Genomic DNA, 17,437 nt, shown 5'->3' with positions numbered 1-17,437 from the left:
GTCTGTGGGACCACAGGCAGAGGCAAGGAGGGCAGCCCCCACCCACCAGCTGCAGTCGGGGAGGAGCTGAGCCCGACCACTGACCGCCCTTCTGAGTGTCACCTGGGCACCTGAGGCCCCGCCTGTGCACTGGACAGGGGACTGTGGTGTCCAAGGATTGCAACTCAGAGCCCCTTGGACACTGCCTCCCTGAGAGAAGTCTACGATCTCCTGGGCCCTTGGGGTCCTGCCCTGTGTGAGCAGCAGTTTGGGGGTTCTGCTAGATGCCTCTGGCACTTGCCCCCTCTTGCACATGGCCACCTCCCCAGTCAGCCCTGTGTCCAGTGCCCATGCAGGAGTGCTCAGTACTGGGTCCAGGTCCTGCCCAGGACCAGGGCAATGTCCATGCATGCCCCTCTCAGTTCCCTCCTCCAGGAAGGACGTGGACACTGCCTTTGGCCAGGGTAGCCCCTTCTCTGGGAAGCTCTGTGGGGACAGAGGCACTCAGAGGCCTTCTGCTTAGGGGCAGGGCAGCCTGGGTAGACGAGGTGTGCTGGGCCTGGGACTCCAGAGCAGGTTCCTCAGGCTGAGAGGCGGCCACTGCTCACCCCTCCAGGCACCCCCCTTGATGGCCTCAGCTGTGGCCGGCATTAGGGGGAAGAAGCCGTGGTCACTGAAGAAAGCCAGGGTCCTGATGACCTGGCATCCACACCCCTGCCAGACCGGGGCTGCATGACACGCAGGGGCCTCCCTCCCTAGCCACGCCCAGGGGCCTCTCAGGGAGGCAACAGACTGCCCAGGCCCCATCGGTCTGGATTTGGGCCTCTTGTGTCCAGGAGAGGACCCAGGATGTTGGGCAGCCCCACCATGGGTCTGGGACCTTGGAAGATTCTGCAGAGGGAGCCCCGGTCAGAGGGACGGGGCTGGTTCATCCATAGAGGGGAAAAGGGACTGTGGCCCCGTGGGCTCCTTGTCAGGCCACTCAGCAAAGCCCAGCGAGCCTGGGAACTGTGCTCATGGCGTCAGGGGATGGAGCAAGGCCTCTCCTGGGGCTGGTCTCCCGGGGAAGCCCCTGTTTCCGGCCAGGGCTGCAGAGAGGTGTTGGAGGTGACCCCACTGCCCGTGTTGGGGGAGGCTCCCAGTGTCCTGCTCGCACTATGTGTGACCCCAGGGCCCTGACTGGAGCCCATGCCCTAAGGGAACTTCCTCAGGCTCACTCCTGCCACTGTCTCCAGGAGGTCGGGAGACTGGAGCCCAGGGCCCCCTCCTGCACTCAAGTTCTGCTGGTCCCCACCCCTGGTCACGGAGCTCCGCCCTGTCGTGCGTACAACCCTCCCGTCACCCCCAGGACCCGGGCTTCATGGCGGCACAGTGTGGAAAGCCCCCATGGGACCCTTGGGCAGAGCCAGCTCCATGTCTTCAGCCAGTCACTCAGGCCCTTTGGCGCCCTCCACAAGAACCAGGCCAGTCTGGGCGCCCTGTCCGTCCATCCTCGTCCCTCCCTGTTTCCCTACCCACAGGGAGCCCTCCCCGCCCCACAGACAGGCAGAGTCGCCAGGGACTGCTGAGGATCTTTATGGAGATTCAGGAAGGACGGGAGGTGGGGACGAAGGGCAGTGCAGGGAGCCAGCCGGGCCCAGGTGGGCCTCCCTCCATGTCCTGCAGGCCAGAGGTCCTGGTGGGGCCTCCTGGGGCTGCCTCTGAGCTTGGCGTCCCTGCCCTGGACAGGAGGGGAGGGTCAGGGAGCCCAGAGGGGAGGCCGAGGGAGGCTGCAGTGGTGGGGCATGCTGGGATCTTCAGCTCCATCCAGGAGGTCACAGCAGGGAAGAGGTTGCCCAGAAAGCTCCATGCCTGTGTGGGAAGAAGGGAAAGGTGACCCCAGGCCAGTGGAGGGCAAGGGAAGGACAGGGACGCTGTGTGGACTCCGGCTCCGCCCACACCTGGGCAGGTGAGCTTGGGCAAGTCTCTGACCTGTCAGCTCCCCTACATCACAGAGCAGGAGGGACCCAGGAGTGCTGAAGCCCCCCGGGCACGGCTGCCACGTCTTCAAACAACTCATGGGGCACATGAGTTGTCATCGCCATGACCCCTGAGGGGCCAGCGAGGGGCTGAGGGACTTCCCGCCTTCTGGCAGGCATGCTAGGGGATTCGGGGAGAGGGGCACGGCCTCCACCAGCAACCCAACCCCAGGAGCGTTCACCATGGCAGAGCCTCACTCCGGGAATGACATCCCAGAGGAGCCCGCAGACAATGCCCAGGGCAGGCTGCTCCAGGTGCAGAGCCCACCTGCCGGGCCAGGGGGCTCTCTGCCACCTAAGAGCAGGGGTGGGTGTCCCTGGAAGTGCCACCCGTCGACCCCTGAAACTGATCGCTTACCCTAGTCGCTCCCTGGAGAGCAGGCTTCTGTGGAAGAAAGAGAAACGGGAGTCAGAAGAGCCTGGGAATCCGCAGGACCCCGGGCCGGCCCTCGGCCAGCACTTCCCACACCCCACAGAGGACGAAGCCAGGATTCCAGGCAGCTCGCTCCTGTAAAGAGACCGGCTGGCTCTCCCTGGGGGGCCGGGAGAGCTCCGCAGGCGCCTGCTTCCTACCCCTTTGCTTGGGGATGAAGATGCTCTGCGTGTTGAGGCCTCTGGCTGCTGCGACCTTCTCAAAGTCCTTCAGGGCCTCTGGGTTGACTTCGGGGTCTCTGCCTGTAGTGAGGCCAAGGGGAGACAGGGGTGTGGGGCGCAGAACTGGGAGTGGCTGGCATCTCCACCCAGCCTGGAAGACTGACTAGCACAGTGCTGGGGAGGGAGACCTTTCCATGGAGGCTGGGGCTGGGGCAGAGCCCAGCTAGAAGAGGAGGACCCAGGCTGTGAGCAGCCACAGTGCACCCAGCACAGCCGACCAGGGAGGCCCAGAGCCATCTCCCTGAAGCCCACCCAGCCTCCCCTGGACAGGACAGGACAGGGAGCAGCAGGACCAACCCTGCCCTGGAGGAGCGAGCCAGCCCAGGCTCAGGCACGCCAGCCTCCCACTGCTCTGGGTCCTGACACCAGTGTCTGCTCCGAGCTGGACTTCCCACGCAGGCTCCCCTTCCACATACCCTCCCTGACCCCTGCTGGACACCAACAGGTACCCATGGATGATGCTGCCAGGTTTGCCCCAGGGAGTCCTCGACTCATCCCGTGACGTTCATGACATCGGTGGCCCTGGGCCTCAGCACCTCTCCTTCCTGCCTTCCATGCAGGGACCTGGGACCATCCCAATCCTGAGCTCTGAGGTGGGAAGAGGGCTTCCTCCAGGAAAACCCACCATAAGGACCGGTACCCTTGATCCTGGTGGCTTCTCCTAGGGGAGGGGCCGGAGGCAAAGGGAGAAAGGGGGAGGGGCCAAGGCTGGAGCCACCAGGCACGGAGACTCACCCACGAGCTTTGCCATTCGGATCTGCTGCCCGTGCATCTCCCCCTCAATGGACAGGATGTAGTGGCCGTCCACTTGGGACTTCAGGATGTGCACCACACGCTTGCCCCCATCTGCAGAGGGACAGTGGACCAGGTGGGGATACACCCTGACCCTCCAGTGAAGACCCAGGACGGGCAGGCTGCCAGCCCAGAAGACCCCTCAGGTTGCTCCCCTCCAGCTGCCCGGGCTCCCTGACCCGGGTTCCCCACCAGGCCTGGCCCAGGGCCTTGGGCCACTTCCCAGGAACCCCACACATCTGAGACATGGGCACTTCCAAGTCAGAGAGTCACAGGGAGGTTTGGGCCTGAGATGTGCAGAGGCTGGAGCTGGGGCAGCTCAGTCCCACCCCACCCCAGCCAAGTACAACCCTTCTTCTCACCGAAGCCTCGGCTCAGCTGTGCTGAAGCGGGAGGCCCGGCCAGAGCCCCCGGACCTGACCCCAACCTCGGGGGCACTTGGCGTCAGGTGTCTGAGTCTCTAAGGCAACTGTCTGGTGGGCGTGAAGGGTGGGTATGTAGCAGTGCCAGGAAGGAAAGCCTCAGGCCACCCTGAGGAGGTGCCGGCCGGCCCCTGTGCCCACGGGTGACCAGAGCTGCCCTGAACGGGCCCAGGACTCACGGGCTGTGTATTTGCCCGGCTCGTCTGTCTTCTCCAGCACGGTGCTTATCTCCCGACACTGACCTCCCATCCTGGAAGACAGAAGCTCCGTGGGCACGGCTGCCCTGCTCAGAGCAGCCAGGGCATGGCCTGGCAGGGGGTCCCGGACGGGCCCAGAGCTGCAGGCCTCTCCACGTCTCGGGTCCAGGCACCAGCTGGGCCCTTTGTGTCCCACGAAGGGCCCTTTAGGCCCAGAGTGACCAGAACTCTGTCCTCCAGTCCCCTCACTGGCTGCCAGAGGGATCCCAGGCTGCCTGGGAGGAGCCTCCCAGACACACTTGCCCACCAGACTCCAGGTACTGAGGGCCACAGGGTGAGAAGGGCCCTCAGCTGTCCTCTGTGGGAACAGGGAGGGCCGTGCAGCCAGCAGACACTCACTGGACAGTGAAGCTGACTTCCAGGTGGCCCCCTGCCAGGGTCTTGATGGTCATGGGGGTCACTGACACAGACTCCAGCTTCTTCCAGGGAATCTCCTCGTCGGCTGCCGCGGCCTTCATGTACCATGTGCCTGATGCCTGGAGAGGGCACCTGTCCATCAAGGCTCAGGCCCACCCCAGGCCTCCCTGCACCTCCTCTGCTGCCCCCAGACTCTACTGCTCCAAGGACCAGAGACCTGGAGCATCTGCAACACCAGCCCACCCGAACTCACCCTCCACTCCCACCAGACCCACTGGAGAGCGGGACCCCAGCGCCCCGGCCCGGCCAGGACCACAGGCGCTCAGTCCCAGGGAAAGTGAAGTGTGCGCACCTGCTTCCACCCAACCCTCTGCGGCCCCGGCCCACCTGGCCCAGACCCCTCTGGGGCCGGGGCTCAAGGCCTGACCCTAAATGAGGGTCTCCTGTAGGGGGAGGGATGGGGTCTGCAACCGGCCTCTGGGCCCTCCCTGCCCCGCAGCACCCTGCCCGTCTGAGCCTCACATCCTGGGTCTCCTCATCCCAGACAGGGAGCGTCTGGGCCCGCAGGGCAGCCATGAGGCCGAGGCCCAGGGTCAGGAGCAGGCTCTTCATGGCTGTGAAGGGGTCTGTGCTCGAGGCTGCTGGCAGGTCGCTCTCTGGGCTGGAGAGGCTGTGCTGCTTCCTCACTCGCCACCCTTTATACTGCCCGGGGCAGGGCCCCTGGGGAACTTGGCACGGAGGACCCTCCAGTCCTTCCTGGCCATTGAGCGTGGCCGGTTCTGCAGTGGAGCAGATAATGTCATTATGGTTGGAAGCCGCTGAGTAACAGTGTGTCAATTCCCCAGAGCACCATCAGAACGGCCCTGCAGGGAGCCCCTGGCAGATTTCACCCGGCAGGAACTGGGTCTGGGTGAGGGGTGCAGCCCCCTGTGCAGAGCCCCGAGCGTGTGTGTGGTGGCAGCAGACCCTCGGGACACCCCTCTTGGGCACTGGCCTGGCTGACCTACATATTGCCACAGAGGACATGGGTGGGACTCAGAGAGCCCTGGGCTCTGGTCTTAATGACCTTCCTGCATCCCAGGACAGGTCACTTCGCCTCAGATTCATCTTGCAAAAGGAGGAACCCTAGCCGGGCGCAGTGGCACAGGCTTGTATCCCAGCTACTAGGGAGGCTGAGGCAGGGGGCATCTCAAGTTCAAGACCAGCCTGGGCAACTTAGCCAGACCCTGTCTCAAAATAAAAACTGCAAAGGGGCTGGTGATGTCGCTCAGGGGTAGAGCACCCCTGGGTTCAATCCACAACTGTGAAGAAAAATAAAACAGGGGCCCTGCCATGTGGACACGAATCGTGTGTGTTTACAGAAAGCTGAGCGCAGTGTGCACAAGGACCACTCCCGGCTCAGCATCCGTGGGTCAGACTGAAACAAGCAGATGTGCATACACACACACACTCATACACAGGTACTCATATACACACACTCATACACACACATGCAGCATACACCACTCACACACACACACACACACACACACACTCACACATACACACACTCATACACACACTCCCACATTCATACACATACACACACACGTATATACACACTGGCACACACACACATACACTCATGCGCACATACTCATACACACACACTCATACACACACTAGCATGCACACTTGCATACACACACTCATACACACACACACTCACAGACACCCTCACACACACCCATACACTCACTCACACACACACACACACTCCCACACACATTAATATACACATACACTCATACACACACACACTCATACACACTCACATTCATACACACATACACACACTCAGACACACACCCATGTACTCACTCATACACACACTCACACACACTCATACACACACCCATACACACATCGGTGCATACATTCATACACACGTACACATGTACTCATACACCCACGGACACTCACACACACTCACACACACACACACACTCATACACCACTCCCACATTCATACACATACTCACACACTCAAGACACACCACCAGCTCATAAACATACACACACACATGCACACACACCCAATGATGGGAAAGAAACAGGCTGGGAAAGGGGCTGAGGTCGTGGCCCACTCACTCCCAAGCCTTGAGGTCAGCGGTGGCTGGGGTGGGCTTCTTGATCCCAGCAAGGAGTCCAGGAGGCCAGGAAGCCCTTCCTGCCACATCCAGGGGCCCCAACTTGTGGCTACTTAACGTGGAGCCACAGCCTAGGCAGGGGAGAGGATGCAGGGAGCCTGCACAGCAGGAGCTGGAGGAGCACCTGACCTACCCCTGCCGCACCTGCGATGCTCTCTGTGCCCACGTCGGAGTCTGTGCTGCCTCGGGTTCACGCAGCGCTGGACCAGCTGGCCTAGATGCCAAGTCCTTGTTTTGGTTCCCAGTTTACAGGATGAACCTCCTCCTGGGAGAGGGTTCCGCATGGTCTGTTTCAAATTTCACACCTCTTAGCTTAAAGCTGTCACTACCTGCCCCTGTTGCTTGTGTTCCCAACCCTGTGCCTGAAAAGGGAATTGCCCAGGTCCTCTCCCTAACGTATGTGCTCCCGGCCCTCCGTGTGCGACATGTGTGTCCGTGTGCACCCATGTGTGTGGCCTCAGGATGCCCTGAGGTTCCCCGGATTTGAAAGTAACGAAAACTTCATCTCCCTTTTGTGTCTCTCCTGATCATTGATGTAAAGATTCTAAATTAAAAGTGTCCCAGCAGAACCAAGACCTGGGACTTGGGATGAGAGGCAGAGAAGAGCAAAGCGACCGTGAGAGGTAAAAAGCACAGAAGCAGCCACCCCACCTTACATGAACGAGCAAGCCCACGTCCCGAAGAGCAAGAAATAGCACACCAAGAAGTGCAGGTTAAAAAGGAACACTGGGCTGGGGGCGGTGGCACACGCCTGTAATCCCAGCAGCTCAGGAGGCTGAGGCAGGGTGTTCGCAAGTTCAAAGCCAGCCTCAGCAAAAGCGAGGAGTTAAGCAACTCAGTGAGACCCCTGTCTCTAAATAAAATGCAAAATAGGGCTGGGGATGTGGCTCAGTGGCTTAGTGCCCCTGGGTTCAATCCCTGGTACAAAAAAAAAAAAAAAGAACAACTGGTATAGGAATTTATTCCCAATGTTGACAAACACGTTGCTATTGCGATAGTATGAGGAAGATGCCTGAAGATTAAAAAGAACATGAAACTGTAAAATGAGAACTGACCCCCTGCCAGAATTTTTAAAAACACAAGGAATATGAAATAGAGATAATTCAAAATCTTCATGGGTGCATATAAAATAAATAAAAACCCAATAAAAGGGATAAATCCTAGACAGTAGAAAAGAAACTACATATATTGGAGATAGGACACAGAAATCAATAAAACAAAAATAGAGCAGAATCAAGTCAGTCTCCAGCCTCCACCTAGTAATAAAATGCTACCAAGAAGATGTGCCCGAGGACAGCAGCTCTCCAAACAAAAAGAAATCCACCCACTCCATTATTATCCACATGCTTGGTGCTTGCCATTCTAACCTGGCGCAATGAGATCCCTCAGCGTGAGCTGCCTTGCCTTTCCCTGACTGCTAAGTGTCTTGAACACTTTCCCATGTATTTGTGGGCCACTGGTCTTTCTTCTTTTGAGAAGTGTTCAGTGGAGTTCGTTTGCCCATTTATTGAAGCAGAAAGTTAAGGGTCACACATTTTCTCTCATATGCGGAAGCTAGAGAGAAATAAGGAATAAAAAAGAGGAATCTCATAAAAATAAAAGGAGAACCATAGAGGAAGGGGAGGGGGAGGGAGCAGAGTGAGAAAAGGAGGAACCACAGGAGGAGACCAGCCGGATTGTGTGACATGCACGTACAAAGACCTCGCGAAGGATCCCGCCTGTGTGTGATTCGAATCCATCAGTTAATACAGAAATGGAAAGGGAACATAAAGGAGGTCAGGGCTGGCAGAGGGAAGGGAGGGGAGTGCTGGGGAAGAAGACGGAGCAAAACACAAACAGACACAAAGGAGAAAACATCTGAAGAAAGGTACAACAGAATGTTTAAAAACAGTTCTCTCTTTTCAAAAGTGCATTTGGAGAGATCACAGACACCGTCTTCCTTAACAAAGGGATCAATTTACGAAGGGTAAAATCATTGAAGGAGTTAGGAATTTTCCTTTATTAATTGAACATTCAAAATTCCATGTAAACTCTTATCTCTGTATATACTAACTTCTTTATTATGTCTTGAATTTATACTTCTACCATCAATTATTGAATGATAAACACTCCCTGCGAGTCTGATGAAAGTTACTGGAAGTCAAAACGCTGATCCTGTTCCTTTGTGAACCTATGGGCTTGCTTGCCTGTGGGGGGGCACGGGGCTTCTGTTTTCTGTGTGGTCCAACCTCAGTCTTTCAGTGCTTTTTTACTACGTCAGTTGTGTGGCCCTAGACTCTCTCTAGCTGTGTTCTATCTTTTATTTTTAAAAACTCAAAAACTACGTTTAAAATGTACATATTCCAAAAATAAGGGACCTCTCAGACTTTGGGAGAACTGAGAGCCACCCCGCGCTGGCCTTCCTCAGGGAGGGATTTCAACTTGACTTGCTGTGGCTGTCACGGGGGCACAGGTCCAGCCACAGCGGAGGACCTGGACTCAGGAAAGCCAGGCAGCTACATCCAACTAACTCTCTTTTCTAAAAATTTCTAAAATTTTATTTGTTCTAATGAGTTGTACATGACAGTAGAATGCATTTATACATTTTGGTAGATCATTCATAAATGGAGGGCAATCTCTCATTTTTCTGATGGTACGTGTTGCAGGATCACATCCGTCATGCAGTCATACATATACATGAGCTAATCATGTCTGTTTCACTCTTCTGTCATTCCTACCCCATACCTTTCCCCTCCTTCACTTCCCTCTACCTAACACAAAGTAACTTTTTTTCTTTCCTATCCCTGCCCCCTTATTGTGAATTAGCATCCCCATATCAGAGAAAACATTTGGTCTTTGGTTTTGGGGGTTTGGCTTATTTCACTTAATATGATATTCTCTAACTCCATCCATTTATCAACTAATGCCAGAGTTTCATTCTCCTTTAAAGGTGAGTAATATTCCATTGTGTGTGTTTGTGTTTATATATATATATATATATATGCGCCACATATTCTTTATCCATTCATCTGTTGAAGGGCATCTAGGTTGGCTCCATATTTAGCTATTGTGAATTGAGCTGCTATAAACATTGATGTGACTGTGTCACTGTAGTATGCTGATTTTAAGTCCTTGGGTATAACCAAGGAGTGGAATAAGTGGGTCAAATGGTGGGTCCATTCCAAGTGTTCTTAGGAATCTTCACACTGCTTTCTATAATGGTTGTACCAATTTGCATTCCCACCAGCAATGTATGAGTGTGCCTTTTCCCCCACATCCTCACCAACTTTTATTGTTGCTTGTAATTCTTGATGATTTGTTGAGAGTGGTGACAGAGGATGGGACAGCAGTGACTGAGACTGATGCCTCTGATGCCCTTGTGGCTTTGGCATGCCTGGTGCCTGGGAATGTTTCTGTGCAAGGGCACAGGATGCTTAGCTGCTGTGGCAGTGCCCAGCATGAGGAGGCTCTGTGCAAGAGTCCTATCAGCTCTGACCTTGACCTCAGGCACACACTCCCGGGAAGGAAGGAATTCTTACTAGACAACCACAATGTTTCGCCAGCTCCCTTCTCCGGTTCCTGCCCACTTTACAGCAACTTTAAACAAAGGGCTTTCTTGAGAGCTACACAGAGCTCCTCACGCTGCACTTTGCATCTGTGGATTGCAACTGTGGAAAAGCTACATAGATGTCCTAGTTTTTTGTAACTTTCCTGAATACAAAGAATAATGGTTACACAGTCTTTAACCTGATAATGAGACATACGTAAATAAACACCGCTGGTGTGACTCCTTAGATCTGCATCTCCATCAGAGGACAGGTTCCACCTGATCCCAGCTTACTCTTCAAGATCTGTGCCTGTGAATCTTTGTATTCCAATTCCCCTCTGCCCCTCGCCAGACACAAGAGTTTGGTCGCACTGGTCATGACAATATTTGCCGTTCTGACTGGAGTGAGATGAAATCTTAGAGTAGTTTTGATTTGCATTTCTCTAATTGCTAGAGATGTTGAACATTTTTTCATGTACTTATTGATTGATTGTATATCTTCTTCTATGAAGCATCTACTCAGTTCCTTAGCACATTTATTGATGGGGTTATTGGGGGGGGGGGGGTTGGTGTTTAATTTTTTGAGTTTTTTATATATCCTAAAGATTAATGCTTTATCTGAGGTACATGTGGTAAAGATTTTCTCCCAACCCGTAGGCTCTCTCTTCACATTTTTGATTGTTTCTTTTGCTGAAAAGAAGCTTTTTAGTTTGAGTCCATCCTATTTATTGATTTTTTATTTCACTTCTTGCATTTTAGGGCTCTTGTTAAGGAAGTCAGGTCCTAGGCCAACATGGTGAAGATTTGGGCCTTCTTTTTCTTCATAGGGGTCTCTATTCTAGTGCCTAAGTCTTTTTTTTTTTTTTCAAATAAAGTTTTTATTTTAAAATATTTTCAGTTGTATATGGACACAATGTCTTTATTTATTTACTTCCATGTGGTGCTGAGGATTAAACCCAGTGCCTCGCATGTGTGTGGCAAGCATTATACCACTGAGCTACAGCCCCAGCCCGTGCCTAAGTCTCCGATCCACAGTAAGTTGAGTTTTGTGCAGGGTGGGAGATAAGGGTTTAATTTCATTTTGTTACATGTGGTTTTCCAGTTTTCCCAGCACCATTTGTTGAATAAGCTGTCTTTTCTCCATTGTATGTTTTTGGTACCTTTGTCTAGTATGAGATAACTATATTTATATGGGTTTGTCTCTGTGTCTTCTATTCTTCTTTTCTGTACCATTGGCCTACATGTCTGTTTTGGTGCCAATACCATGCTGTTTTATTATGATAGCTCTGTAGTATAGCTTAAGGTCTGGTATTGTGGATGCCTCCTGCTTCACTTTTCTTGCTAAGGATTGCCTTGGCTATTCTGGGTCTCTTACTTTTCCAAATGAATTTCATGATTCCTTTTTCTAGTTTTATGAAGAACATCACTGGAATTTTAATAGGAATTGCATTAAATTTGTATAACGCTTTTGGTAGTTTGGCCATTTTGACAATATTAATTCTGTCTATCCAGGAGCATGGGAGCTCTTTACATCTTCTAAGGTCTTCAATTTCTTTCTTTAGTGTTCTGTAGTTTTCCTTGTAGAGATCTTTCACCTCTTTTGTTAGATTGATTTCCAAGTTTTTTTGTTTTTTTTTTTGAGGCAATTGTGAATAGGGTAGTTTTCTTTATTTCTCTTTCAGTGGATTCATTACTGATGCATAGGAATGTGTTTAATTTGTGGGTATAGATTTTATATCCTGCTACTTTGCTGAATTCATTTATGAATTCTAGAAGAATTTTGGTGGAATTTTTTGAAACTTCCAAATATAGAATCATATCATTGGCAAATAGTGATAGTTTGAGTTTTTCCTTTACCTATTTGTATATCTTTAATTTTTTTCTTCTGCTTAATTGCTCTGGCTAGAGTTCCAAGGACAATGCGGAATAAAAGTGGTGAAAGAGGGCATCCTTGTCTTGTTCCAGTTTTTAAAGGGAATGCTTTCAATTTTCTCCATTCAGAATGATGTTGGCTTTGAGTTTAGCATATATGGCTTTTACAATGTTGCGCTATGTTCTGACCATCCCTAGTTTTTTCTAGTGTTTTGAACATGAAGGAGTGCTGTTTTTTTGTCAGGTGCTTTCTGCATCTATTGAGATGATCATATGATTCTTGTTTTTAAGTCTATTGATGTGATGAATTATGTTTATCAACAAACTCTGACCATTAAAGCATAAATGGCTCACACTTTTAAAACTTGGAGGTGAGGAAAGTTCCATTGTAATAAATATTTACAGAGCTGCTGTTCAAAAACAAAATCATAGTTACTTGCATTTAGAGTTCACATGCATTTAAAAAATGCCTTTGACTACAGAAGAAGAGAGATCTGTGGGGAAATGGACCAAGGCCGGCACAATACATAAATTTTACAATCAAATATAGAAGCCTGTTAGGTTGAACCTCGTTCAAGGTAACGCATCAAAGTGGTGAAATGGAGCTAGCACAGACACAACTAACACATTTATTTTCATATCAAATTTGAACTCATGATTGTGTCTTGCTCAGACACAAAGCCCTGGTCCCGTGGCTTCTTAGTGTGACATTTGGGCGCCGGGCACGCATGCTGGCAGTTCAGATACTGCAGCAGGAGACCACCCACGCACAGGCGTCCCCCATGGACTCTCCACAGTCTGGATGTTTCCTTCCCTCCCTCCAGCAGGGCCTTGCCTGGGTGTGGCAACAGTAGATGTGCCTGCTCCGTGTGTGACCAGGGACCTCCGGTGACTCTGGGGCCTTGCCACGTCTGTCCCGCCACCTCCCAGTTGAGCCAAGCCAGGGACCAAGTGGAGCTAGGTTGAGCGCAGCAGCCCCTCAGCCAACTTGGGGCTCCTTTCCCGAGGTCCATCGAGGTTCCCAGCTCCTCCGTCCAGTCGGCATCCTTGCCCCCCTGAGGTCCTGTTTCCTGAGTGACCCCAGCGGGCTCCAGGAGCTGCTTGAGTTTGTGCAGTTTGGCCTGCCTGGCCCTGCACTCTCCCCCACCCCTGCCACCTCCAAAGCCCAGCACAGTCACTTGCCAGGGCCAGGAAGGGCCTCACTGTCCAGGCCACAGGGGCCTCTTGGGCCAGGACCTGTCACACTGTCTGTGCATGTCCCCCTCACTGGTCCTGGCACCTCTCCCGAGGAGTGACAGCCAGGGGCTGCTCAGGTCTGGGGTCCGCACTTCCCGGGCTCCTCGTCCGTCCAGGCCTGGGCTGGCAAAGGCCGGCTGGACTTGGCCAGCGAGTCGCAGGAGCTGAGCAGGGGATCTGCACTTGGCCGTGAGCGCTCCAGGGCTCTGGAGGTCTGGACACTTGTTTGCAGAAGGGGCTGCGTCCAGGGCAACGCTGGGTTTGCACTCACACACTCTCTGCTCCGTTTCCTCCAAGGCCCTGCTTACCTGAACACGGGGTGCTTTGTGCACGGCTGACGCGTGTGAAGGTCACCCATCAGGAACGTGCTCGCGGGCAGCCTGGACCGTGTCCTCCCATGCCGGCTGCCAGGTTGCTGCATGTGGAAGTGACCGCTGGGGAAGCTTTGCCAGCCTCACGTCCAGGCCCCCGTGGGACTCCGCACGGGCTCCTCCACACCCTCGGGCCAGAAGGCTGGTCCCCAGAGAGGAATGATCCACTTTTGGGCCCTCGAAGCCCTGCCGGCTCGCGGCGGCCGGGCGGCCGCCATTCTTCTCGCCCCGCCACGCCCGCCGCCACCCAAAGGCGCCCCGAGCGCAGCGTGGTTTCGGCCGGGACAACAGGACTGGGCCCCGAGACCCGGCCGCCCGCGGGGTCCGGGGCGGGATCCGACAGGTCGCCGCCGCCATCAGGCCATCCAGCCAGGGGAAGGGGCTGGCAGGTCCTTCACAGGCAGGGCCAGCCAGTGGGCGGTCGCAGCGGGAGCTCTGGGAGTCTGCAGGGAAGAGGCCGCCGCCTGTCCCCGCGCCCCAGCTCACCGCCGGCCTGAGGCCGGAGGGCCCCGGAGGGCCCGGAGAGCAGGCTGCACTCGGATTCTCACCACGCTCTGGGCCGGAACTCTGGATTGTTCTTATAGTCTTCTTGTTCATTTAGTTCTGTTCTGACATTTATTATTTCCTTCCTTCTCCTGCTATTGCTCTTATTTTCTAGGACCTTGAGATGAACTGGTTGTTTTGGCTCGGCTTATTCCTGTCCTTGCAGCGTGAAGATGACAGACTTCCGCTCTTCTCTCCAGCTTGCATTTGGAGCTACAAACGTGCCGCTCACACTGGTGCAGACCGTCCACCGGTTCTGACGTGCTGCATTTCACTTTCATTCCACCAAGCATACTTTAAAACCTACCTCAACACTTCCTCTTGACCCCAGGATCGTCTAGAACTGTGTACTTCAGTTTCCAATGCTCTGGAGAACGACTTCCCGTTACCTTTCTGGTGTTGACTTGTGGTTTGTGACCATGTGCAGGGGACACGTCCCAGGTGATTTCCATTCTTTAAAGTGTGGAGGTCACTGTGTGCTCTGGCATGTGGGCTCCCTTGGCACAGGTCCCAGGCTGTCTGGAAGCGGTGTGTGTGGGGCTGCTTGTGAGTGTTGCGCACGTGCCCGGGACCTCATGCTGCTTGGTGCTGGGGCTGAGTTCCCCGGTGTCCTGCCTGGTTCTGTCCGGCTGATCTCTCAGTTGCTGAGAGGTGGTGTTCACGTCTCCAACCAGCACACATTCAGGGCTTCTATGCCTTCTCTGTGCAACGGCCCGGAACCTTATATCGTCCTCTCCATCTGTTAATTTTTCATGATTCTGAAGTCTGTCTTATCTGATCTTGAGTATCTGCTGTAATTCGTTAATGTTTACATATTATACCTTTGCCCATGATTTTACTCTCACCTGCCTCTGGGGTAACTTTTGAAGTAGGCTTCTTGTAGACAGCATAGTTTATCAGTTTCAATCCTGTCTACCAGTCAGTCTTTTAATGGGGATATTTTGTCCATTTACATTTAATATAATTATTACCTTGTCAGGGATTGCATTACTTCTCTAGGGCTTCTGCAACAAAACACACAAACTGGGTTTCTTAATGCACAGAACTTCTCTCACTGCTGTGGAGGCCAGGAGCCTATGAGCAAGTGAGATGTGGAAATGAGAAAACAGAGAACAAGGAGGTGAAGCCGTCCACTAAAGAGGTTGCTGTGGTGGGAAGCTTTGGCTCAGACCCCCTGAGGGCCCTCCAGGAAATAAAGCGGAATCATGTCCAGTCTTCCACAGGAAAGGAGGCGCACAAGGCGTCTATGGGAATAGCTACCGCCCCGCTAACTGAGCACGGCAACTGCTCTGCACATCTGCTTCAACAGCGTGTGTCAGGGGCATCTCAGAAGAAGCGAAGCCACAGGGCCTCGAGCTGGGAGGCCGAGTCTCTCAGTGCCCAGGGACTGTGTGCGTCCACTGCAGGTGGGGCTGAGAGGGTTGGCCATCAACACTTTCGCCCAGAGCCCACCCTGGCACTGCACTGACCCATTCATGCGATGACCCAAAGCCATTCAGCAGCGGAGGCTTCAGGGTCCTGGGGCCACAGCTCTAAAGTAGGCGGTAGTGAGACAAGCCCCAGTCCCCACCGTCCATTGGTCTTTCAGCCGTACTGATGTTTTCCTGAGTCCTCCTCCATCCCCTGTGGATGCGCCTCAGTTCCAGCAGCTCGCCCTCTGGCCTGGTGCTTTTCATGGTGTCAGCAAAATCTTCTTATGACAAAATGTTGGGTGAGGTCCAGACGCTGGCCACTTCAGTGAGGCACCTAGGATTTGGCAGCCCCTGGGAAGCTGTGACCACCCTGGGGTTCAAAGGCCAGGCTAGTGAGGGATGTCACAGACATGGTGGGAGCTGGGCGTGGCAGCCTGACAGGATGTGACAGCCGAGGCACGCAGGAAACAGAGAAATGCCTCAGTCACGGAGAACAGAGCACAGGCCCTCCCCCTGCCCTGCTGACTCCCGGTGCTGCCTCCGTGGGTGACCCCACCCCCCTGCCCTACTCTCCTGGCAGCACCTACCTGAGCTGACCTCCACCTCCTATCCCACCTGCTGTCCATGACCATTGAACTCAGCCAGCAGCTCAGAAGAGTGGGGTTGGAGAACTTGGTAGAGTTCAGCTTGCTGGGACATGGGGCATGGTGCGTGACTGGCAGGAGGCCCATGGAGGGTTCCAATGGCATGAAGCTCAGGATGGGAGGTGATGACCCTGTGCAGTCAGTCATCTGTGCATGCTGATGACCTTGTGGTGTCAGTCAACTGTGCATGGTGATGATCCTGTGTTGTCAATCACCTGTGCATGATGATGACCCTGTGCTGTCAATCATCTGCACATGTTGTCCCTCTGGATGGTGTCCACCATGAGTTGACCCCAATCTCCTGCCATCCCATCTCATGACAGTATTTATCATCAATAAACCTTGATCTCCTGCCTTATCTCCTGTCTGGCATGGGTCGACCCATACCGTCTGTCCACCATAGGATGACCCCAACTTCCTGCCCGCCACTGTCCACAACCAGTTGAATGTACCCTTGTGTAAGAAGAACCCTCTGGAAGAGAACACAGTAGAATCCAGCCCCCGGGACACGGCAGGCGACTGCAGGAGGCCCCTGGGAGCTCCAGTGGCACTAGCACAGGATTTGTAGCGGCAGCCCTGTTCTGTCAATCATCCGAGCATGTCCTTCCTTGACTTTTCAAAGACTGAAAATACATGCCCATGTCACACATAGATCCAAGAGTCACACACAAGGTGTCAAGGGTGTGGTCGAAAGAACAAGGACAGAGAACCTCCCCCCCTCCCCCGTCTGGGGTGGCCAGCTGCTCACTGGTCTCTGGTCCTAAAGGGCACGGGCCCGGCCCTCCCCAACCCTGGGAGGACAGGCTTCCTGCTCAGCAGCACCTTCTGAGCTGGGGTCAATCCTGCCACATGCCAGCACTCAGGACACCCCAGGGGTTATTAGAGAGTGCTTATTAGTATTGTTTAACGAGTACCCGGGCCAGAGGGGCACAAAGATGCCATTGTGGGTCCAGCACCTGATTCCAGAGCTGAGGCCAGCTGGGACCTGGGACAGGTACCCAGGCCTAGGAATGGTGGGATCTGGAGGGGAAGGTGAAGCTCTAGCTCCAGGGTGGGGGACAGCTGGGCGGAGGCAGCAGAGCAGCATCCAGGGGGGCTCAGGACAAACTCTGAGCAAGGTGGGCACCTGGCCTCCTTGTGCCTCTCCCAAGATTAATCCAGAGGG

General features: G+C 53.9%; 1 protein-coding gene across 1 annotated transcript; it reads right to left on the bottom strand.

Annotated features, from left to right (window-relative positions):
• Positions 1-1,538: 1,538 nt before the first annotated feature.
• On the bottom strand, positions 1,539-5,165 carry LOC306645696 (von Ebner gland protein 1-like). Its single transcript, XM_079113690.1, has 7 exons — positions 5,002-5,165; positions 4,462-4,598; positions 4,045-4,115; positions 3,387-3,497; positions 2,571-2,672; positions 2,356-2,382; positions 1,539-1,830 (listed from the first exon to the last, which is right to left on the bottom strand). The coding sequence occupies exons 1-6, from the start codon at positions 5,089-5,091 to the stop codon at positions 2,357-2,359; spliced, it is 537 nt and encodes a 178-aa protein (XP_078969816.1). The 5' UTR covers positions 5,092-5,165; the 3' UTR covers positions 1,539-1,830; position 2,356.
• Between the last annotated feature and the right edge of the window lie 12,272 nt (positions 5,166-17,437).

This window comes from Sciurus vulgaris (genome assembly GCF_902686455.1).
Source record: "Sciurus vulgaris genome assembly, chromosome: 15".
NCBI classification, from domain to species: Eukaryota; Metazoa; Chordata; class Mammalia; order Rodentia; family Sciuridae; genus Sciurus; species Sciurus vulgaris.
Note: the sequence above shows the minus strand (reverse complement) of the source record. Positions and strands in the feature narration are given on the sequence as shown.